Source organism: Dryobates pubescens, chromosome 8, assembly GCF_014839835.1.
Source record: "Dryobates pubescens isolate bDryPub1 chromosome 8, bDryPub1.pri, whole genome shotgun sequence".
NCBI classification, from domain to species: Eukaryota; Metazoa; Chordata; class Aves; order Piciformes; family Picidae; genus Dryobates; species Dryobates pubescens.
The window spans coordinates 42,984,933-43,012,241 of NC_071619.1; the positions used below are offsets into that span (position 1 = coordinate 42,984,933).

Here is a 27,309-nt window from a genome sequence, read left to right on the forward strand (position 1 = left end):
CTGCTAATTACTGACGTGCTGCTTCCCTGTGTGCCTTTGCCTCATCTTCTGTACGCCTTCCAGAGCAGGCTCATCTTTCACACAGCCTGGAACAGCACACATTCAATGCTGCTTTTGTCTCAGTAAGTAGCCAAACTTGCCTGCAAACAGAGCGAACTCAACTGACCTGAAACCCAGCAGCAGCTCTATACCAGGGAGGTCACAAAACAAGCCTCTCACAAAGTCACATTAACCAAAACCCATTAAACCTGAGAAGAAAACTGTGAGTCATCACTCCCTTCATAACCTTTTGGGCAAGGTGACAGAAACACAGATGGTGAAACTAAGGGCCAGTCTTCTATGAAGTGCCACAAGACCTTTGACCAGCTGTGAAAAAGGAACTTAGGACTGTTAAGAACTCACTACAACAAAAACTTTGAGAGGTGGAGAAGGTCCAGAGTAGGGCAAGGCAGCTGGCGAGGAGCCTAGAGAACAGGGTTTATGGGGAGTGGCTGACAGAACTTGGATTTAGGCTGGAGAAAAGGAAGCTCAGGGGAGATCTCATTCTCATTCTCTCATCCTCTGCAACTCCCTGGAAAGGAGTTGCAGCGAGGTTTCTGTGGGCCTCTTCTCCCTGGTAACAAGTGATAGGACAAGAGGAAATTGCCTCCAGTTGCACCAGGTGCAGTTTAGGCTGGTCACTAGGAGACACTTCTTCACTGAAAGGGCTCTCAAAGCCTGGAAGGGGCTCCTCAGGGAGGTGGCTGCACGGCCATCTCTGGAGGTGTTTAGAAGATGCAGAGATGTGGTGCTGAGGAACATGCACCAGACTTTAGGTAGAGTTACATAGAGCAATGGTCTTAAAGCTGTTCCAACCAAAACAATTCTTTGATTCTGTTTCTGAAATTAAAGCAATAAAGCCACCTACCAAATCACTCTGCAAAACGCTGTCTCAGTAGAGCAAGGACTGAGAACAGAGTTTAGAGAAGAAAGCACCTTTAGGAAACCCTTTTTTCCTTCTGCTAGTATGTCACCAGCATGCCAAGCAGTCAGCTGCATCTAAAGGCCAGACTCCTTCAACACCTCCCATCCAAGTAAACTGGCCTAATATGACAGCTGATGAAATGGGTGTCTCAATAAAAAAGCTACAGACTCTCTTAACAAGAGCTAGGAACTTGGACACCAAAAGTTTTCTTTCCTTCCCCCAGGTCAAGTTGTTTGGGTTTGGTTTCCCAGGCAGCCAGCACCAGAACATGAGGACACAGTCTCAAGCTGTGCCAGGGGAGGTTTAGGCTGGATGTTAGGAAGAAATTCTTCACAGAAAGAGATTGGCCATTGGAATGTGCTGCCCAGGGAGGTGGTGGAGTCACCATCAGTGGAGGTGTTGAGGAAGAGCCTGGATGAGGCACTTGGTTTAGTTGATTAGATGGTGTTGGGAGTTAGGTTGGACTTGATGATCTCAAAGGCCTTTTCCAACCTGGTTAATTCTACTCTACTCTACTCTACTCTAATCCTAACTCCATTCTACTCTATTTTATTCTATTCTATAGTATTCTACTCTACTCTACTCTACCCTATTTTATTTGCTGTGTTTGGAAATACCCCTGCTCACTACCAGGGAGTTGGACTAGATGGCCTTTAAAAGTCCCTTCCAACCTAAACCATTCTGTGACTCCACTGGGCCTTGTCTTCCATTTCAGGGTTTGATTGTTCCAGAGTGAAGTCTCATTTCCATTCCCTGCTCAGAAATTCATGTGAGATATTAGTAAGACTGGGCTAAGTTGGAAGGTCACCAAGCCAGGCCATGAAAGAATTTGAGCTGCAAAGGAGGCTGGATTTGGTGAAGGAGTTCTTCTCTTGGAGCCTTACCTTGCAAATAGAACCCCAGCAAGCTCTGTGTTGTGATGTTACAGGGAAGGCTGAGAGGCTTCCCTGCGACAGCACTGGCTGCAAGGCTGGAAAGAAGGGAGCAGAAAATTGTAGAGGCTTTATTTCTCCCAAAGCCCAAGCTCTTCACTCCAACCACAGATGTGATCTCTGGTCTGTCAGTGACCTATTACGGCCAGAAGGGATTATGTCCATTCCCTGCTTCCCCACCTCATGTTCTTAGAGAGACAAGCACAGTCACCACCAAGCAGCTGAGCAGGGATGGGTATTGGAGATGCTAGAAAGCAGCATCTTACTCTTTTCTCTTGGAAGCTCATCACTGTGTTCTCCTCTACCTCTTCATCCTGGATCTGCAGGGAAGCAGCAGCAAGTGATACTACAGACACTTCTGCCAGCTCCTATGTGGTCTCTCTAGGAAGGAAAAGATGGGCAGAACGAGGAGAGCTAGAAATCTTCAGGAGCACTGTCTCACACAGACACAAAGGGAAAGAAGCTGCTTTTTTTCATTAAAAAAGAAAACCTGCAGAAAAATGCACAGCAGCTCTGACTCCAGCTCAGGGAGAACTCTTCTTCGTATGCACTACGTCATTTTGGAGCCCAGGACTCATCTCACACAACCTCTCCAGGCAGCCTGGCACAGCACTCCAGCATCTTCACAGGGAAGGTTTGACTCTATGCTTTAGTGAAACCTCCTATGTTCTAGTTTGTGCTTCTTGCCCCTTGTCCTATCACTGAGCACCACTGCAAAGCACCCAGCCCCATCTTCTTGACCTCCACTCTTCAGATATTGATAAGCATTAAGAACATCCTCTCAGTGTTTGCTCTTTTCTGGGCTGAAGAGCATCAGGGTCTCTCAGCCTTTCCTTGTCAGAGACACTCCAGTCCCATAATCATCTTGTAGCCCCCCAGTGTCTCTCTCCAGTAGTCCCCTGCTTTTCTTGAGCTGGGGGACCCAGAACTGTGCACAGCACTGCAAGTGTGACCTCACCAGGTGTGACCGTTTGAGGCTGTGCCTTTAAGGAAGGGCACTGGCTAAATGTTTATAAAATATTTTGGTATTCTAAACGAATTTCTTTGGCCAAGTTGAGGTGGGAGGTGAGATTGGACCCAGGGGAGCTGGGAACTTTCTCTCAGTCTTCCTTCCTTCGTTGTCCCTTTCAGCTGGATCTGCTTCTGGGCTTCTTGCCAACAGATAAGAACTAACAAACTCTCTGTACCAGGCCTTTCTTCCTTTCCTGCCCTGTTAACCGTCCACATCTCTTTTCTTCTACCTCTTTGGGGGAGAAGGGAGGTAGGGGGGTGAAGGGGGCACAGGGGGAAGCCCCCTGTGTGTGGGGTCTGGTTTCTGGTTGAGTTCATTTGCTGTATATTCCTGTATATATTGTAAAATCCCTGTATTTGTTGTGTTACATAGAATCTGTTTCCTTGTAAAATATACTCTCATTTCTCCGACTGGGTTTAGCCGTGGTCTCTTTCTCAGTGGGGGAGGGAAAGCAGAGCCTTTCCTTTCAAACCACCACACCAGGGCAGAACAGAGTGACAGAAGAACCTCCTGTGACCTGCTGGCCACACACTTAGTGTGCCCTGGGGTACCACTGACCTTCTTGGCCAGCAGGGCACACTGCTGGCTCATGGTGAACTTGCTGTCCATCAGCACTCCCACGTCCCCCTTTGCAGAGCTGCTTCCCTGCAGATCAGTCCCTAACCTGCCCTGGTGCAGGGGTTATTGCTTCCCAGATGCAGATACACTTGCCTGTTCATGTCTTTTAATTTCCATTTAACACCTGATGCATTTTGGGCTCTGAAATGCTGAAACAAAACACACAGTAACAGAAGAGGTCTGAGTAAGAAAGAGACTCTCTAAAGCTCCTCTGTGTGTGCTGGGGACACGAACAAGGGCGAGAGTTAGTGCTAGCAGCAGAAATAAGAGTAGGTCTTGCCCTGGGAGGAAGAAGCAGGAACATTTGGAAAGAAAAAGGCATTCTGGACTAGGAAGGCAGAAGGAGCAAATCTATGAACATCAACCAACAGGACACAGAGAATATTGCTGAATGTCTGCAAAGGCAGTAACAGAGAACTGAAATACAGAGAGGAAGCTGGAACTGGTTTAGCAAGACAGGATGTATGAAACCCAAAGGGAACTCAGAAAGTTGTCAGTTGTTCTCCTTTTCTAACAATCAGTCTTAAGGAAAATGAGAGAAAAGCACTTCTGGAATCATTACTGCATGCATCAGCATACCTGCAAGTACTGGCTCACAAGAGACCAACTGGACACAAGTCTGCAGAGGCTTTGCCAGCTTACAGAGCACCACCAGAAGTATGGTTGAACACAGAGATTTGCAAACCAACCAACCTACCACAAACTGCAGGGGGAAAGGCACAGCTGTGGACAGAGTGCCAGGCATGCTCCTGGTGTCCACAGACACACAACTAACTGCAGCAAGCATACAGAAAACAGGACTGACAATATCTGTATCACATGAAATCTCCAGCAGCAGCCTCCACTCTTCAACAGGTTTCAGAAGACAAGATGGTGTGGTGTTTATTACAGGGAATTGAGAACACATGACCCTAGAAGATATGCCTCAGGGTAAGGAGCTCTAGTTCAAATCCAAACATCAGAACTGTTTACAGCTTTAGAGCTGATGTCTCAGCTTGACCCTGCACAATAGTAGTGAATAGCTCTCTAGAAACATCTAAACATTAAACTGCCTTTCTGCTTGCTACAGTACACCGGCAGTGCAGTCATCATGCAGATGATAGTCACCTAAGTGCTCATAAAAAGAAAACAATTGCCTCACTCTAGCTACAGTCTCAGCCTGCAGAGCACTCTGAAATCAATTCTTTCATCTGCCAGTCTAAAGGGCACTGGCACTCCGTACACAAAGCCTATCACATTAATTTCACATGAGCTGTGCTGGCTTGCAGCATGGTGTGATGAAGCCTAACTTAAAAATACAGGATCACAGAATAGTTTTGGTTGGAAAAGACCTTTAAAATCCTCATGTCCAGCCATTACATAACTCTACCAGGTCTGGTGCTGAACCACGTCCCTGCAGCACCACATCTCTCCCCACTTCCTGGGATGGGGATTCAACCTCCTCCCTGGGGAGCCTATTCCAGCAGTCAAGAACCTCTTCAGTGAAGAATTTTCTTCTGATGTCCAACCTAAACATACCCTGGTGCAAGTGGAGGCCATTTCCTCTTGTCCTATCACTTGCTGCTAGGGAGAAGAGAGCAACACCCACCTGGCTCCAACCTCCTTTCAGGGAGCTGTAGAGAGGGAGGTCTCCCATTAGCCTTCTTCTCAAGACTAAACACCCTCAGCTCTCTCGGCCACTCCTCAGCAGACCTGCTCTCCAGACCCCTCACCTTTCTCTGGACATCCTCTGGCAACTCAAATGTCTTTCTTGTGTGGAAGGCTCCAAAACTGAACCACTCAAGGAGTGGCCTCACAAGTGCTGAGCTAAGGGGGAACAAGCACTTCCCTGGTCCTGGCTGCTACAGATTTAAAGCCCAAGGAGATACTTCCTTTTTACTTCCTTATGCTCCTTCTTGCAGTCACCAATTAGCTAAACATTATACATTTGCCTTCATTTCCCACCACTGATGCACAAATTCCTTGTTTTAAAAGTTAATTTGCCAAGCTTTGTAATGGATTATCACAGCCTTCTTTAGCCAGGATTTCAAGGACAGAAGGAGAAGATTACAAAGCAGCTGAACATTCCACATTTGCAAGAGGTGTTTACTGATCATGTACCAACTCAGTACCTTCCTCCCCTCTTTTGCATCACTTTTATAACACAAACCTCACGTAGGCACATGATAGAAATAACATTGCCATAGATCTCACTCCTCACAGTGTTTCACTAAAAACAGAGCAAGAGAGGGTTCCAAGGCATTCAGAGTAAAGCATTTGAGCATGCTTAGGAATGAAATTCCTGAGGGGAAATGGAAGGCTGGTATGATGAAGGATAGGATAGGATAGGATAGGATAGGATAGGATAGGATAGGATAGGATAGGATAGGATAGGATAGGATAGGATAGGACAGGAGAGGGTAGGGTAGGGTAGGGTAGGGTAGGGTAGGGTGGAATGGAATGGAATGGAATGGAATGGAATGGAATGGAATGGAATGGAATGGAATGGAATGGAATGGAATGGAATGGAATAGAATAGGACCAGGTTGGAAGAGACCTTTAAGATCATCACTTCCAACCTATCATCCAACACCACCTAATACAGAGAGAGTGATTGCCCACTGGAATGGGCTGCCCGAGGAGATGGTGGGGTCGCCGTCGCTGGGGGTGTTCAGGACAAGGCTTGACAGGATGCTTGGTGCCATGGGTTAGTTGATTAGGTGGTGTTGGATGATAGGTTGGACTCGATGATCTTGAAGGTCTCTTCCAACCTGGTCTTTCTATTCTATTCTATTCTAATCAACTAAACCATGGCACCAAGCACCCTATCAAGTCTCCTCCTGAACACCTCCAATGATGGTGACTCCACCACCTCCCTGGGCAGCACATTCCAATGGCAAACAAATCTCTCAGTGAAGAACTTTCTCCTCACCTCCAGCCTAAACCTCCCCTGGCACAGCTTGAGACTGTGTCCTCTTGTTCTGGTGCTGGTTGCCTGGGAAAAGAGATAAACCCCCACCTGGCTACAACCTCCCTTCAGGGAGCTGGAGAGAGCAAGAAGGTCTCCCCTGAGCCTCCTCTTCTCCAGGCTAAGCAACCCCAGCTCCCTCAGCCTCTCCTCACAGGGCTGTGCTCCAGACCCCTCCCCAGCTTTGTTGCCCTTCTCTGGACACCTTCCAGCAACTCAACATCTTTCCTAAACTGAGGAGCCCAGAACTGGACACAGGACTCAAGGTGTGGCCTAACCAGTGCTGAGCACAGGGCACAATGACTTCCCTGCTCCTGCTGGCCACACTGTTCCTGATGCAGGCCAAGATGCCATTGGCCCTCTTGGCCTCCTGGGCACACTGCTGGCTCATGTTCAGCCTACCATCAACCAGTAGCCCCAGGTCCCTTTCTGCCTGGCACTCTGAGCCACTCTGTCCCCAGCCTGTAGCACTGCCTGGGGTTGCTGTGGCCAATGTGCAGAACCAGGATCTCCAATACATTTTACTTTTCTGGGCTGGCTGTATCCCTCACACAAGATGACCTGATTTCTGAAGCTGACCAGCACTTCCAGAAAGGAGAGCTGGTGCAGAAGAAACCAAAAAGAACCTCATACTCTCATGAGTTAAGAGTTCAACCCTTTTATTCAGTTCTCCTTGTTGGTAAGATAAGTGTTCATGATGGCTGTTAAGCCCAGCTGCGGACATCACCCCATTCCACACGCTGCTGGTCCATCTCTTCTTCCCTTCATTGTGATGGGGGCATTATCAAGAGTGGGGAAGAGTGAAGTGCCCCAGTAGGAGAGAAGACATCCTGCTGGTGTAGCTAAAGCCTAGAAAAACAAACCACCAAAGATGTTAGTCATTCCCCACAAAATATTAATAGCAGAAATTAAACCAGAGCTCATCAAAAGCGATTTCTGTAGCTGACATCTTATCTGGCTTCCTTGACAGCTGCATTACAGATGCATCAAGGGCTGAGCCATGGGTACCAAACTCCTCTTCTGCCCTTGGAAAAGGCCTTCCCAGGTCAACAGAGTGAGATGCAGTGTTCTGAAGGTAAAGTCTAGTTTCTGTTACCTTTCCTGTGGGTAGAGGAGTTGAAGCTCTGCAGCTGCTGATCCAGCCTCCTTCACAAGCATTACATCCCTGTGGAAATATTTCATGTGGGGGAAAATTGTATAAAGTTATAGTAAAGTCAAAATGAAGTAGCCTCTTTATGCTTAATCCTCTCACTCAAAAAGCTGCACTATTTGCCCTCAGGCAAGCAAACATCTCCACTTGGCTATGGAGAAGCATTCCTGCATCACATTAGGTATGTGCTACTCCTTCCACACACTGTTGTAAAGATGGGTGGGGAGAGGAGCCATAACATTTGTGATGTTTCTGTTGGCCTTGTATTTGTCAGAAGGATGGGAAAATATATGCACAAGCACTCCAGATTTAATCCTGAAACTCACAAAACACTTCACAAGTGTGGGGCTTAATAAACAAGATCACCCAACAGACAGAAGCCAGAGAGCAAGAAAGACAAGCAGACAGTGCTTTGCACAGTTGTGGTGAGGAAGACAAAGGGCAGAGGTGTCCTTGGCCAAGCCACACTTCCTGTCCACAACAGATGGGAAATATTTACAGCTGCACAGCCAATGTGACACTGCCACCCCTTCTCATGGTGTAAAGGGCAACAAAGCTGGGGAGGGGTTTGGAACACAGCCCTGTGAGGAGAGGCTGAGGGAGCTGGGGTTGCTTAGCCTGGAGAAGAGGAGGCTCAGGGGAGACCTTCTTGCTCTCTACACCCACCTTAAGGGAGGTTGTAGCCAGGTGGGGGTTGGTCTCTTCTCCCAGGCAAGCAGCACCAGAACAAGAGGACACAGTCTCAGGCTGCGCCAGGGGAGGTTTAGGCTGGAGGTTAGGAAGTTCTACACAGAGAGAGTGATTGCCCATTGGAATGGGCTGCCTGGGGAGGTGGTGGAGTAACCATCCCTGGAGGTGTTCAGGAGGAGACTTGATAGGGTGCTTGGTGCCATGGGTTAGTTGTTTAGGTGGTGCTGGATAGGTTGATAGGTTGGACACGATGATCTTGAAGGTCTCTTCCAACCTGGTCTGGTCTGGTCTATTCTATTCTATTCTACTCCATTCTATTCTATTCTATTCTATTCTATTCTATTCTATTCTATTCTATTCTATTCTACTCCACTCTATTCTATTCTATTCTATTTGAAACAGTCCTCTTGACTCCTGCTATCCTGCTAGATTCATAAGACATAGTTCACAGGACACTGTGTGCACAGCCACTGCTTCGTCTTCTCTCTCTCTGCTTCCCGGCACCTTTCTGTTTAGTCCATGTCACACTGTGGGCAGCTGTCATTTCTCCAGCTCCTTCCCCCCCAGAATGTAAGTATTTTACAACTCAGATAAACTAAGCATCCAGGAAGCTCAGCAGTATCACTGCCTCCACCAACAGCATATCTGCATGGAAAAACTGTGGGACTGGCCAAAGCAGTAGCAACAATTGGGTTACTGCCTCCCCTCGACTAACCAAGGCAATTTTGTACACAGCAGGCTGTCCCAGTAAATTCTGGACATTAACATATACCCCTGAAAAGGTATCAGTGTGATCAGTTAGGTTTTTATGGTGACAAGAGTTGATTAGAAAAACCAAAAAGCTAATCCAATGATCTCTAACAAAACTCCAATCCTGTGTTAAAATAATTAAACTGCAATGAGTCTAAGACAACAAATTCAGTCCAGATTTGGAGAACTGTGTATGAATTGTAGAGTAGAGTAGAGTAGCATAGAATAGAATAGCATAGAATAGAATAGAATAGGAATGGAATGGAATGGAATAGAATAGAATGGAATAGAATAGAATTAACCAGGTTTGAAAAGACCTTTGGGGCCATCCAGTCCAACCTATCACCCAACACCATCTAATCAACTAAACCATGGCACCAAGTGCCTCATCCAGGCTCTTCCTAAACACCTCCAGTGATGGTGACTCCACCACCTCCCTGGGCAGCACATTCCAATGGCCAATCTCTCTTGCTGGGAAGAACTTCCTAACATCCAGCCTGAACCTGCCCTGGCGCAGCTTGAGACTGTGTCCTCTTCTTCTGGTGCCGCTTGCCTGGGGGAGGAGACCACCCCCCACCTGGCTACAACCTCCCTTCAGGGGGCTGTAGAGAGCAAGAAGGTCTCCCCTGAGCCTCCTCTTCTCCAGGCTAAGCAACCCCAGCTCCCTCAGCCTCTCCTCACAGGGCTGTGCTCCAAACCCCTCCCCAGCTTTGTTGCCCTTCTCTGGACACCTTCCAGCAACTCAACATCTTTCCTAAACTGAGGGGCCCAGAACTGGACACAGGACTCAAGGTGTGGCCTTTTGTGTGTGTCTGTTAAGCCCAGTTCTTCACTTGGAGCCAGTGTGTACATGGAACTCCATATGGTTCTGTGTCTTGGTGGAATAAACATTTTGTTTGATTGTAAGGAAGTATGTCCTCCTGTTGCCCCTGTCTATAGGAACACACAGTCCCAAGCTGTGCCAGGGGAGGTTTAGACTCGAGGTGAGGAGAAAGTTCTTCACTGAACGAGTCGTTCGTCATTGGGATGTGCTGCCCAGGGAGGTGGTGGAGTCACCATCCCTGGAGGTGTTCAGGAGGGGATTGGATGTGGCACTTGGTGCCATGGTCTAGTTGTGAGGTCTGTGGAGACAGGTTGGACTTGATGATCCTTGAGGTCTCTTCCAGCCTTAGTGATACCGTGATGCAAAATGGCTGAGGACACACCTTTGAGTATTAGGTTCAGTTTTGGGCCCCTCACTACAAGAAAGACATGAGGTGCTGGAGTGGGTCCAGAGAAGGGGAAGGGCAGTGAAGCTGGTGAAGGGACTGGAGAAGAGATCTTGTGAGAAGCAGCTGAGGGGAGCTGGGGTTGTTTAGTTTGTAGAAGAGGAGCCTGAGGGGAGACCTTCTCACTCTCTACAACTCTCTGAAAGAAGGTTGCAGCCAGGTGCAGGGTGGTCACTTCTGCCTAGTAACAAGTGATAGGATGAGAGGAAGTGGCCTCACTTTGCAGCAGGGGCAAGTTAGGCTGGGTATTAGGAAAAATTACCTTCCCTGAAATGAAAGAGTAGCTAGGTATTGGAACAGTGTCATCAGGCAGGTGGCACTGTTAGGAAGAAGTTCTCCACAGCAAGAGAGATTGGCCATTGGAATGTGCTGCCCAGGGAGGTGGTGGAGTCACCATCACTGGAGGTGTTTAGGAGGAGACTGGACGAGGCACTTGGTGCCATGGTTTAGTTGATCAGATGGTGTTGGGTGAGAGGTTGGACTTGATGATCTCAAAGGTCTTTTCCAACCTGGTTAATTCTATTCTATTCCATTCCATTCCATTCCATTCCATTCCATTCCATTCTATTCTATTCCATTCCATTCCATTCCATTCCATTCCATCCCATCCCATCCCATCCCACCCCATCCCATCCCATCCCATCCCATCCCATCCCATCCCACCCCACCCCATCCCATCCCATTCTTAATCTTTATGAAGGCCTTTTCCACACAGATTTCACAGAGCTCAACATACTCCTCTGCAGGCTCTGTATATTCTGGTAATATTTCTGCTTTTTCCTAAATGCAACAAAAGTGAGATGCAGAAATACCTGGAAAACACCTTGCTTAAGCACAATGCAAATGTGATCTTTTCTGCCAGCCAAATCCATAACCCACCTTTCAGTCAGCCTGAGGGACCTATGCATTCTTCTTCTTGCATGCCTACCACCTCTTCCCTACCCCTGGCAGTCTAGGATATGAACAAAATGCTTTTTGCCTTGTTCAAATGTCAGCATTGCAGAGAGGAGGCTGCTTTGCTATGTCACATTTAGTTGGAATAAAAAAATACCCTTTTGTATTGACAGCTGGAGGTGAAAATCACTCTAAGTCACCCAGAAAGGTCCCCTTGCTCATTAAAAAGGTTCACCTGCATTTCTGTGCCTCTCTCCCTTTCTACAGAATCATAGAATAGAACCATAGAATCATTTTGGTTGGAAGAGACAGTTAAGATCATCCAAGTCCAACCACTGCATGACTCTGACAAGTCTGATGCTAAACCACCTCCCTCAGCACCACATCTTTGCAGCTTTTAAACATCTTCAGGGATGAGAATCCAACCAACCCCTGGGGAGCCTATTCCAGTGGTTTAGAACTGTTTCTGTAAAGAAGGTTCCTCTAACACCCTCTCTGAACTTCCCCGGGGGCAATCTGAGGCCACTTCCTCTCATTCTATCACTTGTTACTAGGGAGCAAGAGAGCAAGACCCACCTCACGAAGACCTCCTTTCAGGTAGCACAGACTGAGGTGGTCTCCCCTTTCACCTCCTTTGCTCCTGAGAGGCAGAAGGTTATAGGCACAGCTGGTCAAGTAAGACCACATTTGTGGCCAGATAGCCACCATTCTCCCTAAATACTGCTCTCCTTAACCTCAGTGCACTAACATTTGTAATCCCTGTGACCATCCACTCTAGCAGGCAAGTGCTGAAGCTGGTTTCACAGTCTCACAGTATAACTAAGGTTGGAAGAGACCCCAAGGATCATCAAGTCCAACCTGTCCCAACAGACCTCACAACTAGACCATGGCACCAAGTGTCACGTCCAATCTCCCCTTGAACACCTCCAGGGACGGTGACTCCACCACCTCCCTGGGCAGCAGATCCCAACGACGAACGACTCGCTCGGTGAAGAACTTTCTCCTCACCTCGAGTCTAAACCTCCCCTGGCACAGCTTGAGACTGTGTCCTCTTGTTCTGGTGCTGGTTGCCTGGGAGAAGAGACCAACCCCTTCCTGGCAACAACCACCTTTCAGGTAGTTGTAGAGGGCAATGAGGTCACCCCTGAGCCTTCTCTTCTCCAGGCTAAGCAACCCCAGCTCCCTCAGCCTCTCCTCACAGGGCTGTGCTCAAGGCCTCTCCCCAGCCTTGTTGCCCTTCTCTGGACACGTTCAAGTGTCTCAATGTCCTTCTTAAACTGAGGGGCCCAGAACTGGACACAGGACTCCAGGTGTGGCCTAACCAATGCAGAGTCCAGGGGCACAATGACTTCCCTGCTCCTGCTGGCCACACTATTCCTGATGCAGGCCAGGATGCCATTGGCCCTCTTGGCCACCTGGGCACACTGCTGGCTCATGTTTAGGCAGCTGTCAATCAGCACCCCCAGGTCCCTCTCTGTTTGGCAGCTCTCAGCCACTCTGACCCCAGCCTGTAGCTCTGCATGGGGTTGCTGTGGCCAAAGTGCAGCCCCTGGCACTTGGACTTGTTGAATGCCATCCCATTGGACTCTGCCCATCTGTCCAGTCGGTCGAGGTCCCTCTGCAGAGCCTTTCCACCCTCTAACTGACCAACATCTGCTCCCAGCTTGGTGTCATCTGCAAACTTGCTGATGACTGACTCAACCCCCTCATCCAGATCATCAATGAAGATGTTAAAGAGGATGGGGCCCAGCACTGATCCCTGGGGGACGACACTGGTGTCTGGCTGCCAGCCGGATGTGGCACCATTCACCACCACTCTCTGGGCTCAGCCTCCAGCCAGTTCCTAACCCAGCTCAGAGAGCTGCTGTCCAAGCCACGAGCTGACAGTTTAACCAGCAGTTTACTGTGGGGGATGGTGTCAAAGGCCTTGCTGAAGTCCAGGCAGACCACATCCACAGGCCTCCCCACGTCCACCAGACAGTCACCTGATCATAGAAGGAGATCAGGTTGGAGAGGCAGGACCTGCCCTTCCTAAATCCATGTTTCCCCATCACAGCTCTCTCCTGACTCTCCGCCTCTCCTCGACACACAGTCCCCAAAGCCTAGCACCTTTAGCATGCACTGTGCACAGCAAGCCTGGCGAGTCCTCCTTGCAAAAAAGCTGGGAGTGCTCAAGATCACCAACAGCTGTTTCTCTCTCTCTCTGCTGACAGACTGACATACACTTTGGACTCCTTTGCCTCCACTGCCAGAATTCACTTCCTCTCTCTCACATTTCCAGTCTGACTGGATTCAAAAGAACAAACCCCAACTTGCTCCATGAGCTCCATCTCACACTTAAGACTTTGCTCACTGCTCTGTTTAACAAAACTCTTTTCAAATCTCCATACAGAATGTTTTCACTCTGCAGTAACTTGGTTCTAGGATTTCCAGCCTGTGTTCCACATAGGACTTCTAAAAGCTGGCTGACAAAGTGAAAAGCTACTGATAAAAGCACACCAGTTGTCTACAGCTGGTAAGTGGCACCTATTTAGTTGCCTCAACAGCAAAACCTCAGATCCAGCTTAGTTCCCTTATGTAAGTTTTGTTCCCAATTGTAGTGTCAGATAATGACAAGAAACAGAAACTCCAGTTTATCAATGAATGCTTAGCTGTAAGTGAACCAGAAATATTTGTCAAAGTACAGAAGCTCCTGCTGTGTCCTGCATATTGGTATATATTCACCAGGGGGAAGCCATGCTTGACCCATGTGGCAGCCTTTGACAATGGGCTAATGTGCTTGGTGCCATTAGCTGATTAGATAGTTGATTAGATAGTGTTGGATGATAGGTTGGACACAATGACCTCAAAAGTCTCTTCCAACCTGGTCCATTCCATTCCATTCCATTCCACTCCATTCCATTCCATAACTGGATGGACAGATGAGGGGAGAACAGCAGATGTTGTCTACATCTGTCAACACTGTCTCCCACAACATCCTTACAGCCAAGCTTAACAAGCATGGACTGGATGATTGGAGAGTGAAGGACAGAGCTCAGAGGGTTGTGGTCAGTGAAGCAGAGTCTAGTCACAGGCCTGTGACTAATGGTGCTCCCCAGGGGTCAGGACTGGCTTCAGTACTTTTCAACATTCATCAGCAACCTGGGTGAAGGGACAGAGGCTGAACATAAGCCAGCAGTGTGCCCAGGTGGCCAAGAGGGCCAATGGCACCCGGGCCTGCATCAGCAACAGTGTGGCCAGCAGGAGCAGGGAAGTCATTGTGCCCCTGTACACTGCACTGGTTAGGCCACACCTTGAGTCCTGTGTGCAGTTCTGGGCCCCTCAGTTTAGGAAGAATGTTGAGCTGCTGGAGTGTGTCCAGAGAAGGGCAACAAAGTTGGTGAAGGGTTTGGAACACAGCCCTGTGAGGAGAGGCTGAGGGAGCTGGGGTTGCTTAGCCTGGAGGAGACTCAGGGGTGACCTTATTACTCTCTACAACTACCTGTAGGGAGGTTCTAGCCAGGAGGGGGTTGATCTCTTCTCCCAGGCACCCAGCACCAGAACAAGAGGACACAGTCTCAGGCTGTGCCAGGGGAGGTTTAGGCTGGAGGTTAGGAGGAAGTTCTACACAGAGAGAGTGATTGCCCATTGGGATGGGCTGCCTGGGGAGGTGGTGGAGTCACCATCACTGGAGGTGTTCAGGAGGAGACTTGATAGGGTGCTTGGTGCCATGGGTTAGTTGATTACGTGGTGCTGGATGACATGTTGGACTCAATGATCTTGAAGGTCTCTTCCAAACTGGTCTGGTCTATTCTATTCTATTCTGTTCTCAGCAAGTTTGATGATTCAAAACTAGGAGGAGTGGCTAACACCACACCAGGCTGTGCTGCCATTCAGCAAGAGCTGGACAGGTTGAAGAGTTGGGTGTGGAAAACAAGGGCAAGCGTAGAGTGCTGCACCTGGGAAGGAACAATCCTGGGGAGGATACAGTCTGCAGTTCTCTCAGTACAGCCTGGGTGCTGGCCTGCTGGAAAGCATAACTGAGGAAAAGGACCCAGGAGTGCTGGTGGAAAAAATGTTCACCATGAGCCAGCAATGTGGCCTTGAAGGCAAGGCCAGTGGCATCGTGGGGATGCCATAAAGAGTTCAGCCAGGAGGTTGAGGGAGGTTCTCCTCCCCCCTCTACTATTCCCTTGTAAGGCCTCACCTGGAGCACTGTGCCCAATTCTGGGCTCCCCAGTTCAAGGACAGGGAACTGCTTCAGAATGTAAAGCAAAGGGGAGACTGAAACATGTCTCTTATGAAGAAAAGACAAGGGACTTGAGCTTTATAGCCTGGATAAGACTGGGGGGAGATCTTCTCAATGCTTATCAATACTTGAAGGGTATGTTGTCAGGAGGAGGGGGCATCTTTTTTCAGTGTTGCTTGCCCACTGACAGGACAAGAGGTAACAGGCACAAATTTGAACATAGAAAGTTCCATCTAAACATGAGGAGGAACTTCTTCATGTTGAGGGTGGTAGAGCACTGGAACACACTGCATGCACAGGGGTGGTGGAGTTGTCCCTCTCTGGAGTCATTCAAAACGTGCCTGCACACCATCCTGTGCAACCTGCTCTAGGTGAACCTGCTCTGGCTCCTGGTCACATAATCCTTGATACAGGCTAGGATGCTGGTGGCCTTCTTGGCCACCTGGGCACATGCTGGCTCATATTCAGCTGACTCTTGATCAACATGCCCACATCTTCCTCTACTGGTCAGCTTTACCAGCCACTCTTCCCCACGCCTGTAGCGTTGCATGGGCTTGTTGTGACCAAAGTGCAGGATCAGCACTGGGCCTTCTGTACTTAGAAGTTTGGATTTACTGAGAATGACTGGTTAAATAATAAAGAAACCAACCAGGATTCAGAAAGAGAATGGATAGTCTCAAGTGGCTTGTCATGTACAGGAAACTTGGTAAAAAAATTTCAGAGAATCTTTGCTGTTATCCCTAAACCCCAAGCAACAATCACATAGAATCACAGAATCAGTAAGGTTGGAACAGACTTCAGAGATCATTAAGTCCAACCTATCACCCAACACCTCATGACTAACTAAACCATGGCACCACATGCCACATCCAGGCTCTTCTTGAACACCTCCAGGGATGGTGACTCCACCACCTCCCTGGGCAGCACATCTCAATGGCTAACAACTCTCTCTGGGAAGAACTTTCTCCTCACCTCCAGCCTAAACTTCCCCTGGTGCAGCTTGAGACTGTGTCCTCTTGTTCTGGAGCTGGTTGCCTGGGAGAAGAGACCAACCCCCACCTGGCTACAACCTCCCTTCAGGTAGTTGGAGAGAGCAAGAAGGTCTCCCCTGAGCCTCCTCTTCTCCAATAATATTCTCACATAATGCATGAAAATTCATAGTTCTTAGAGTGCACTACAGCAGGAAGCTGCTTACTCTTCAGCTGGGTTTTTAAACTATGCTCCTTGCACAAAAGGGCTGCACAATGACAGTGCTGGGACTGACATTCTTCACACTCAAAGGGGCACCAGGTGGTGGATTGAAAGGAACCAACCTCTGATGTAAAGTGTTAAACATATGTATACACACATGTGACTGCTGCTGTCACCACTGTGATCAACTGCTCACCAACATTTCTAGAAGACAATGATGAGGTGAAGACTTCTGATGTAACATTTGATGGGCAAAAGGGGATGTAGCAAAAGCAGCAGACAGGCTCTCAGCCCATGAAGCTGACCAGTGGCTAAACTTCATGATATAAAATTCCATAGGTACAGACTGCAGAATTTTCCTCACTCATTCCTTGTTTTTTATGCCAGGTTAAAACAAACATGGCACCAGGAACTCTGACTGATCTGCCTAGGGAGAATAGAAATGGGCCGACTCGCTAACACAGGAGAATAATGCTGGAAGGAACTGCTTACAAGATGTGGCAACTTCCATAAAGGTTCATTTTTTGTGGTAGTTTTAGGCTATGCCTTTAAAATTAGCTGCAGATTTCAAGCAGAAAAATAGAAGAATATAAATAAATCACTATTGGGTGTAGAAAGGAAACCAAATGATCATTCTAAATTAATTCATTGGATGAGAGTCTGGGATAAGAGAAGCTGTACCAGAACAAGTCTTCACTTTTCACTTCTATTTCCATTCCTTTTCTCTTCTCTTCTGATCTTGGCTGTTTTCTTTGCTGGGGGAAGATAACATGCTGCTTCTGGCTGGTCTTGAGATAAGACTAACACTGCTTTCTCTCAGCTCCTCTCTCTCTGTACAGGGGAGTCTGGGAGTTTTGGCAGGGGCAGTGGAGCAGCTTCCCTGATCTTTCTGACCAGGGGGGTTCCTGTGTTGTTTGCTAATTCTAAATCTCTGTATAACATTGTAACTCCTGTATATTTTGTACACATTCATTGCATTCCATTGCAGAGTGTAGTTTGTGCTTGTCAGTACAGCTTCATTGGCGTCTAACTGAGCTGGTCTGGCTGAAAGTTAATGCTGGGGGAAACTTCAACCCACCACACTTACAGAGGCAATGGGGAACCTGGAATGGTGAACCAAAGATCAGAATTAAGACATCAGGTAACCAAACACCAAATCAGAATCATCAATGTGTCTAAGTATACTGCAGCTAGTCTTTTGATGGTTAGAATGCCAAAAAAGAGACTCACCTTCAAAAGGATAGTTCAGGGACTCTGCCTCTCTCTTCCATCCCCCTTACTTCAGTTAACATTTTGCAATCCATTTTCCCCAGTACTGGAGGTTTCTCAGGTCACAGCCACATGAGCTTCTTCTGCTGCTGCTGCTGCTGCCACCTACCAGTTTTATTACTCTGTTGCAGCACAAGGGCATATAGAAGAAGTTCTTGTTGAGCACGCACATAATCATCATTCTTTGTCTAAGATGTCATGGTTTATTCAAGCTCTACAACATTCCCCCATACACTAGGCAAGGCACTGGGCCCAAACAAGATCAATACAAGGGTCTGAAAGCCATTCCATTAAGAGGAAGGAGCATGATCTGTAAAACCACCTTTCAAGCAACATTAAGACATTAACTGCTGCAGAATATAGTACATTTGGATCAGCTCTCCTCATCGAAGACCATTCGTAGACACTGCAAAGAACAAATACTACCCTTCTTATCAAGGAAATCTTCACATGAGATAGATAGGTGGATAGATATAAAATCAGGTTAGAGATTAAAAACTGAGGCAATATGTATTTATACAATAAATTGGAGGAAAAGGAACTTCTTTTCCAAGTCAACATTCAAACTCACAAATCTCTCCCCCAAAATGACCCCCAACCACATGCCTGCAAGTGTTACACCCGTCTCCTATAGCAGCTGATGCACAAAAATATACACAAATAAAGGAATAGGCCTGCCCAGTGCTGAGACTCAAGAAGTGGGTGTGTCTGAAAGGAAAAAGCATTGGAAATGTAAGTATAACAAGTCTGCAAATCATCTTGGAAGTCAAACTGAAGACACAAATGATACACTCAGAACTGTACCAGTGAAATTGGCTCCGACTCCACAGAGCGATTCCAGGCTGATCTCAGCGTAATTTGCTCTACAATTATTCCCTCCCACCTGGATTTGAAGCTGCAATTTATAGTAAGTTTTGCTGATAAACTTGCTGTGTTTCAGAGAAAATATAAATTGAGACTATGAAAAGTGTATTACTTTATGATGAAATGAAACAGTACACAGAAAAAAAGTCTGAAATTCCTGTCATGGAACACAAAATATCACATCAGGAAGCCTGGCAGCCTGTCTGAAGGTGCAGATCCTTCCCCTTTGAATGATACTCAAATTGACTGTGCTCACCTTTGTGAGGATAACAGGTTCTTCTCCTTAAACAAAGTAAAAATATATCCTCAGTTCCCAGCACTTCAGATTAAGACATGGAGTTACCAGAAGGGTGAAGCGCACAAGTACTTAAGATACTTGTAAGGGCAACCTAAAATGCATCACCTCATGCCCCACAACTAGAAATAATCATCCCTAGAGTCTTTAGCACAAATATTCTCCCATCTTTCCTCTTTACAGGATCCTACTCTGATGAATTTTGGTAGATTACATTTAACATTCTTAGTGGTAGGTTTTTATAGCTATCAGCTCCTGATTGATGGAGTTGCACGTTAATTTGGCAAATGGGTATCACTGGTCTCTCAGAAATCTAAGTTAAAACAGTGCACCTGAAGGCAAACTACCTTGAAGTGATAAACAGTAGGCAGAAATAACACATCACCGAGTGATGCCACGTGAGGGGACATCACTTTGGTCTCACCCGAGGAAAGCAAAAACAGTGACACTTTTCTTAAGGGCCAGCATGTGTAAGGAGAGCAAATCAAGAGGCCACTGTTAAATCATTCCAAAAGTGTCCTCAAAATGAACTGATGGGACAGAAGGAAGGCAGACAAGTTAGCAAACTTAGGAAGGTTACAGTAAGAGCAGAAAAGAATCAATTTACCTGACAACAGGTCGGTTTGGGATGCCACCAAAGTGCTGCATTTACCGTTTTACCCGCTTGCATTAATGGGGGGAAAAGTTTAGGAAGGAACATTCTCAAGGGCTTTTCATAAGTTCTCACTCTTGCCATCAGAAAGGGGAGAAGGGAAGGTTTTCTCTGGACTGATTGACTTTTTTGGCTCCTGAAAAGTTTTGCAAAGAACAGTAACAAAGTGTGAACTGTTAGAACATGCTTCTGTAGAAAAAAGGGAGAATAAGTCACACAACATCCAGCGGCAACAGCACGCCCCACCCCAAAATCCACAGGCCTGATTGGTGTCATCAGCTTAAATAAACCAACAAAATAAAAAACTTTTCAACTCAAACTGGACAGAAAGAGAGTCTTGGAGACTTCCACCTCCAACAGCAGGCCAAGAGCCACCGTCAGAACACTCGAACAAAAAAATCACCCTCAAACGTTCCGTGGAGATGGAAAGCAATCAAATCAAGGCAGCAAACACCTGCTTACAAATCCTGCAGTGTGCAGTTTAAAACAACTCCTAAAACAGTGAAAAAATGAGAAACTGAAAAGACAGTAGCAACAGAAGTTACCTGTCCGGGCACCTACTATTCCATAGAGTACAGGAGTGGGTCGTGTGTCTCACACCAGCCATAAAGCCCATAAACCTTCTCAAAGAGAGCAAGCCATGAGAAAGATACTGCACAGGTCATTTGGTTTCAGTCTCTCTAAGCCCTTAAGGTCCCTTATGTATTTAACTGACAGGGTGTTTTCTTAAGTAAGGGTGAGAAAAGGTTTAGCAAACGTCACTAGCTCCATTTGTTCCGTTTTGAAGTCCAGTGTAGCACCTGAAGAAGTATCTCCTTTGTGTCTGACACACAGAGGTGTTCCAGAGGCGATTTCCCAACTACCACATACAATGCAGATGAAAATGCTCTAACCATCAGCTCAGCATAGCAACACTAACAGTCCACACATACAGCAACGTTGACATTGTGTTGTGGATGAGGTGTGGTAACATTCCAAGAGAAGGTTTTCATAAACCACATTAAAGATACAATTAAAGATACAATCTCTGCGTTGACATAGCAAGACATCAATCATAATCATATCATCAAGCAATCGTCAACCATTAACAGAAGAAAAACCTCCAGCGTTGTAAGGGACAAATTCCATCAAATGCAGCTCAAGAAACTCGCAAAGAAGAGCTGGCAACTGGCTCTTTTCAACATTCAAACACCCAAAGATAGTTTCATCACTACCAGCTGTATTGGCACTACTGTAATCCAGGGCTATGGTGACCATTTTTGCAGCTTCCAAAGCCAGGTGGGGAGGCAGCATTAGCGCAGCTGGGGGGGGTCAGCACGTGTTTCTCAGCACATGGAACTGAAGGAAATACAACATACAAAGCTGGTATGTGGGAAGCTCACCTTCGGTGGAAAACACTGCCTGGTCACTACAGCCTGTGTTTATTGGTGGTATTTTTTCCCTTAAAGAAAAGATCCTCCCCCTTCACACCCCCTGCCCAGCCTATACATTTCACCATTCCAAGAGCAATGGTTAAGTAGGGAGTAAATGCATGGGATGAGTGTGCCCACTTGTACCAATGAAGCAAGGTTTTCATGCAGTATCAATACCCAGTGTCCAAACCCAAATGTACATGGTGTTTCATATCCTGTCCCCTCCCTGACTGCTCTCTCCAAACTAGCAATGGAAGCACTAACCACAGAGGAGCCTCTTATTCCAAGTGAGCCAAACTGTAAATCTCTCAACCCATTGTTTGTCTCCCCCCATGTTTGCTTCACACATTTTACTGTTGTGAGGTGTAACCCAGACATTCTACAAGGGTGGTAGGAATGTAAAGTTCTCATGAGCTACAAAATACTGTGAAGACTCAAAAAACAGTCTAGAATGTTCAGTTACCAGCCCTTTCCTCTAAAAGGTGTTTCCTGTGATAGAGAGGTCTCACTATACTAGCTGGCACATTTACTCTCCTCCCTGTTGTTGTTCCACATGTGCTCAATGTAGAAGGATTGACCCTACCACGACACCTGCCAGTAAAAAGAAAAAGGAAAAAGGAAGAAAAACACACAGAGTGCTCAAACCAGCCAAACAAACAAACAAAAACCCCACAGCAAAACAACCACCACCCCCCAAATTCCCCTTACACAAACAAGCGGGACAAGAAGATCCTCTGGAAGAGAAAGTTTACTGCTCAGTGACTAGCAAATTGTTGGTTTCATGTTCTGGTTCTGAAACTCTTCACAGAAGTTAAAGACTTTCATATTCTTCAGGTATCACCTGTGTGCTTGAAAGCTCAGGAAGAAAGATCTGAAAGTACCTTGACTGCTGAAGATCCTTTTGCTGCTGGACCAGGCGGCCCAGTCTCCTGCTTAACACCACCAGCCAACCTTTCACTTGATTTTAATAATAGCATTTAATTCTACAAAAAAAAAGCCATTTTTATTACATTCCTTTGAAAAGAAAATAAAAAACCCCAAACTGTACAAAGAAGCATGATCAAACCTCCATCAAGCAGGTTAATACTGTTCTGTTTATTGCCTCGTGAAGACTCTCTGCATAGTGTCCATTAGTTGTGTTTAAGGTCCGAGTGCAGATAAAACAGCAGAGCAGCAGAGAGGTGAGGAAGGGCCACAGAGGTGGGCAGTGCAGAGCCTCAGAGAGTACATGGGACATGCTCCATTAAAGTATCCAGAAAACAGCAGCATTGCACACACACAACCCCCCCTCCAAACAAAGCCTATTTTCACAAGATGATTTTTCCATTGTAAACGTTTTACTTTCCCAAGTTTTCTTCTTTCTTTTCTTTAAAAAAACCCCAAAGGCTTATCTTTTTATATATATATCTCTCTATAGTTCCAAGGCTTTATGAACCCAGAGAAAGAAAAAGGAACGAAAAGGGAGGACAAGAAGGAGAAGGAGAATGAAGAGAGGGACTGAAAAATCGACTTGGTGTTTGTTCTGGCTGTCTCTTTTCCACAACAGCTCAAGGCTAATGAGAAAATGCACAGCCAGAAGGACTAAGGAAAATTGGGCAGCCTGGAATAAAATAAACCCTAAGCTAAACAGCCAAAAAAACCCCAAAAAGAAATAAAGGAAAGCAAATGAGCACACACAAACACACACAAGTGTGTGCACTCACACCACACATACATAAAGGTCCAGGACCGATTTGCTAATGGTTTGTGGACCTCAGTTGTTTTATTTTAAACTCATCTTTTCCTTCTGGCTCAGCTCTCTTTTTTTTCCTTTTCTTTTTCTTTTTGTGTGGTTGTTTGGTTTGAATTTTTTCCTTTTTTGAAATCTGCTGCCTGTTTCCCAAAGCTAAGAATTGAATATTTCTCCCCAGTTGCACTCTTTGGATTTCTGCCAACATCAGCTTTTATTTCAGTGGGGGGGAAAAAGTAAGCCTGGTGAGCACTGTCAGAACTGCAGCTTTATTCTAAAGTACTTCTTGATGTCTGGTGACTTTTAACCAACTTTTCCCTCCTCCACACCGTACCGTGTTTTTTCCCCCCCCTCCCCACAAAAGATGGGGGAACAAAAAAGGATCAAAAAACCCAACCCCAAAACCCCCACAAAACCAACCCCAAACCAACCAACCAGCAAAAAAGAAAACCACCCCATGACCACCACCAAAAAAAAAAAAAAGAAGTCATAAATTAAAATGAAAAGAAAGAACCAAACCAATCCCTACCCCACCGACAGACAGGCTTTAACTCAAGTGTTTGTCACTTTGGCCACTGTTAAAGATGCAGGCATAGAGAAGGGAATGTTGGACTAGCATGTATTAAAGAAAAAGGAACATTAACATTGCAGATCTCTCTCAGAAAGACTAAAACACTAACAAATACAAGTCTGATGTACGTATTCTTTAAACTAGTGTATTTGCTTTCACATTGCATTAAACATTATTTCATACACCCAACATTACAGTGCTGTTTATCTCCTCTAATCATGCACACACACAAAAATAAAGAGTTAAAATTGTGATGTGCCACACTTCTGCCACAAATAGAATATGACCAATTTGCTTGCACATTCCAATCCAACATCGGGAATTGAAATGGGAAAACACACAAGCACTAGAAGTCTCCTTCAGAAGCTTTATGAAGAAATATTGACACCAAGTTGCCAATTGATAGCCAGTTGGCACAAATGACAGATCTGCACAGAAAGCTCACATTAGTCAATTGACATCATTTGAAAGGCCATATCCTGCAAGGTCAAAGAGTGATGACTTCGAAAGGATGATGAACTTCCAGCTCCCATCTACAGGAGCAGGAACAGCAGGTGTTCAGGTATCTGGTATTTAACACCTTCAGCTCACGTGGAGAAATTGAGGCACTCAGCAATTGATAGGAATAAGCCTTACAGAGGTAGAATGGACTCAACAGGTCCAGTAATACACAGAAGTTTCCAGAGAGCTGCCAGAGAGCTTTCTGAAAGTCTTCTGATGTGAATCATGCTTCAATGCTTGCCTGTGAACACACATGAAACTGCAGTATGCCTGGGGACCAAACCAGTACCCAAATAAAACTCCCACTTAGGTTGTGGACTGAGCATCTTCGTTAGGCATCTGATGCTGAGGAACAGACACCGCAAAGCAGCAGGGGAAGCAATCACAGCAAGCGTGCCTTTTGCTCTCTTGATTGACCCCCTCTTCCTCTTTCCCTCACCCCTCTGAGCTTCTCTGATAAACAGCATTGCAAGTTGGTTTAAAAAAAAGGAAAAAGAAAACCAAAATTTACAAGAGAGAGTTCTGGTGGTCATCTATTTACAGGTGGCATCACTCCACGAGGAGTTTGATCTCATTGGCTAACAGCTGGTTCATGTTGAATAGAGCCCCCGGGAGCTTGGTGAGCAACTCTCTCTCGGTGGTCTCAGGGTCGCTGTCGACAGAGCTGGAGCTAGCACTCATATTGTCGACAGCGGCACTAGCTGGAGGGCCCAGCTCTGGCTCGCTAGTTTCGCTTGCCGTGGACACCACAGAGAGCAAGGACATGCGCCGCGTCAAGCGCCCGGGGGCCAGGAGGGAAGCGGCATAGTCCGCTATGATACCAGCTACATCTAGATTGCAAGCCTTGTCAAAGGCAATGAAACCTACATTTGCGTTGGCCTCGCAGACGTAGAAGGAGCCGTCGTCCTTCATCAGCAGGTCGATGCCACACACGTCCATCCCCAGGATGTTGGACACCTGCACCGCCAGCTGCTTGCCTTGTTCGCTCAGGGAGCACATCATCCCTACGCCGCCTGCGAGGAGGGGAAAACCCAGCTTGCTGTCTGTGGTCTAGTGACAGGTGACACTCGACTGCCTGCAGCCTCTTGGTTGGGCAGCTCCAAAGGAAGCCTGCAAGCATCATGCTGATGACTCAGAAAGCAACCTCCTTTCCACGGTGAACACCAGTGCACTTGGGCCCTCATTTTAAGAAGCATATAGAGACAATTGAATGTGTCCAAAGGCAACAAGGCTGGGGAGGGGTCTGGAGCACAGCCCTGTGAGGAGAGGCTGAGGGAGCTGGGGTTGCTTAGCCTGGAGAAGAGGAGGCTCAGGGGAGACCTTCTTGCTCTCTACAAGTACCTGAAGGAAGGTTGTAGCCATCTGGGGGTTGGTCTCTTCTCCTAGGCACCCAGAACCAGAACAAGAGGACACAGTCTCAAGCTGTGCCAGGTTAGGTTCAGGCTGGAGGTGAGGAGAAAGTTCTTCCCAGAAAGAGGAATTAGCCATTGGAATGTGCTGCCCAGGGAGGTGGTGGAGTCACCATCCCTGGAGGTGTTCAGAAAAGGATTGGACAGTATCAGAGTATCACCAAGGTTGGAAGAGACCTAAAAGATCATCAAGTCCAACCTGTCACCACAGACCTCATGACTAGACCATGGCACCAAGTGCCACATCCAATCCCCTCTTGAACACCTCCAGGGATGGTGACTCCACCACCTCCCTCGGCAGCACATGCCAATGATGAACGACTCTCTCAGTGAAGAACTTTCTCCTCACCTCCAGCCTGAATTTCCCCTGGCACAGCTTGAGACTCTGTCCTCTCGTTCTGGTGCTGCTTGCCTGGCAGAAGAGACCAACTCCCTCCTGGCTACAACCTCCCTTCAGGGAGTTGGAGAGAGCAAGAAGGTCTCCCCTGAGCCTCCTCTTCTCCAGGCTAAACAACCCCAGCTCCCTCAGCCTCTCCTCACAGGGCTGTGCTCAAGGCCTCTCCCCAGCTTTGTTGCCCTTCTCTGGACACGTTCAAGTGTCTCGATGTCCTTCTTAAACGTGGACATGGCACTTGGAGCCATGGTTTAGTTAGTCATGAGGTGTTGGGTGACAGGTTGGACTTAATGATCTCTGAGGACTTTTCCAACCTTATTGATTCTATGATTCCATGATTCTAAAGCCACAGCAGGATTTCAGAAGCACTTGTGACCTGCTAGAGGCAGGTCAAGATTATGACTTATTTAAAGAACTGTTAAATGCTGACTGCTTTAGTCATGGCAGATATCCCACATTTCAATGATCCTGTAATATCAAATAGGTGACCTAGCAAACCACCCTTGCTCCTTCTAAGGCCTTCCATATATATTTGTGAATTATCTCACAAAATAATTCCGCTTGATTAAACCAAGTGTTCCTACACAATCTGTAGTCCTATGCCGAGTTCTGGGCTCCCCAGTTCAACAGAGGAAACTACTGGACAGAGTCCAATGAAGGGCCACAAAGATAATTAGGAGGCTGAAGTGTCTCTGTGATGGGAAGAGACTGAGAGACCTGTGACTCTTTATCCTGGAAAAGAGCACTGAGAAGGGATCGTACCAATCTTACCAATCTTACCCATATCTAAACAGTGGAGGTCAAGAGCAAGGGGCCAGGCTCTTTTCAGAGGTGTCCAGTGGCAGGACATAGGGCAACAGCCATAAACTATAACACAGGGGGTTCCACCTGAACATAAGGAAAACCTTTCTGCTGGTGAGGGTTCTGGAGCACTCCACCAGGCTGCCCAGAGAGGTTGAGTCTCCTTCTCTGTAGGCATTCCAAATCTCCCTGGACATGTTCCTGCATGATTTACTCCAGGTAATCCTGCTGTAGCAGGGCTGAGGTTGGACTAGATGATCTCTTGAGGTTCCTTTCAACCCCCACTATTCTGTGATAAGACTACAGCTCTGTCAGATAAAACTGAGGGGTACAAGGATTAACACATCTGCTCACATCCCTCTCAGCTTGCTATCACAGGTTACCACCTCTAAAGCAAGAATTAGGGACCCTCTGCTGGTCCAGTTCACAGTTCATCATCAAACTTCAGCTATCATACCAGTTCAGCTGAAAAGCTCACATTCCATTCCATTCCATTCCATTCCATTCCATTCCATTCCATTCCTATTCTATTCCATTCCATTCCTATTCTATTCTATTCTATTCTATTCTATTCTATTCTATTCTATTCTATTCTATTCTATTCTATTCTATTCTATTCTATTCTACTCTATTCTACTCTATTCTACTCTACTCTATTCTATTCTATTCTATCAGTAACAAATGAAAGCATTTCATGGAAACATCTCCCAGGCTCTATTTCCTCAGCACCACATAGTAACTAAAATCCCCCTGGCACTTTGAGAATTC

The 27,309-nt window shown here is 46.7% G+C and overlaps 1 protein-coding gene across 1 annotated transcript in view; it reads right to left on the bottom strand.

Moving 5' to 3' along the window:
• Nucleotides 1-23,339: 23,339 nt before the first annotated feature.
• RIMKLB (ribosomal modification protein rimK like family member B) overlaps nt 23,340-27,309 on the bottom strand; it is a 78,044-nt gene continuing 74,074 nt past the window's right edge. The window contains exon 7 of the mRNA XM_054163794.1: nt 23,340-24,950. Coding sequence (XP_054019769.1) covers nt 24,487-24,950 — 464 coding nt within the window. The 3' untranslated portion in view covers nt 23,340-24,486. The remainder of the gene's footprint in view (nt 24,951-27,309) is intronic.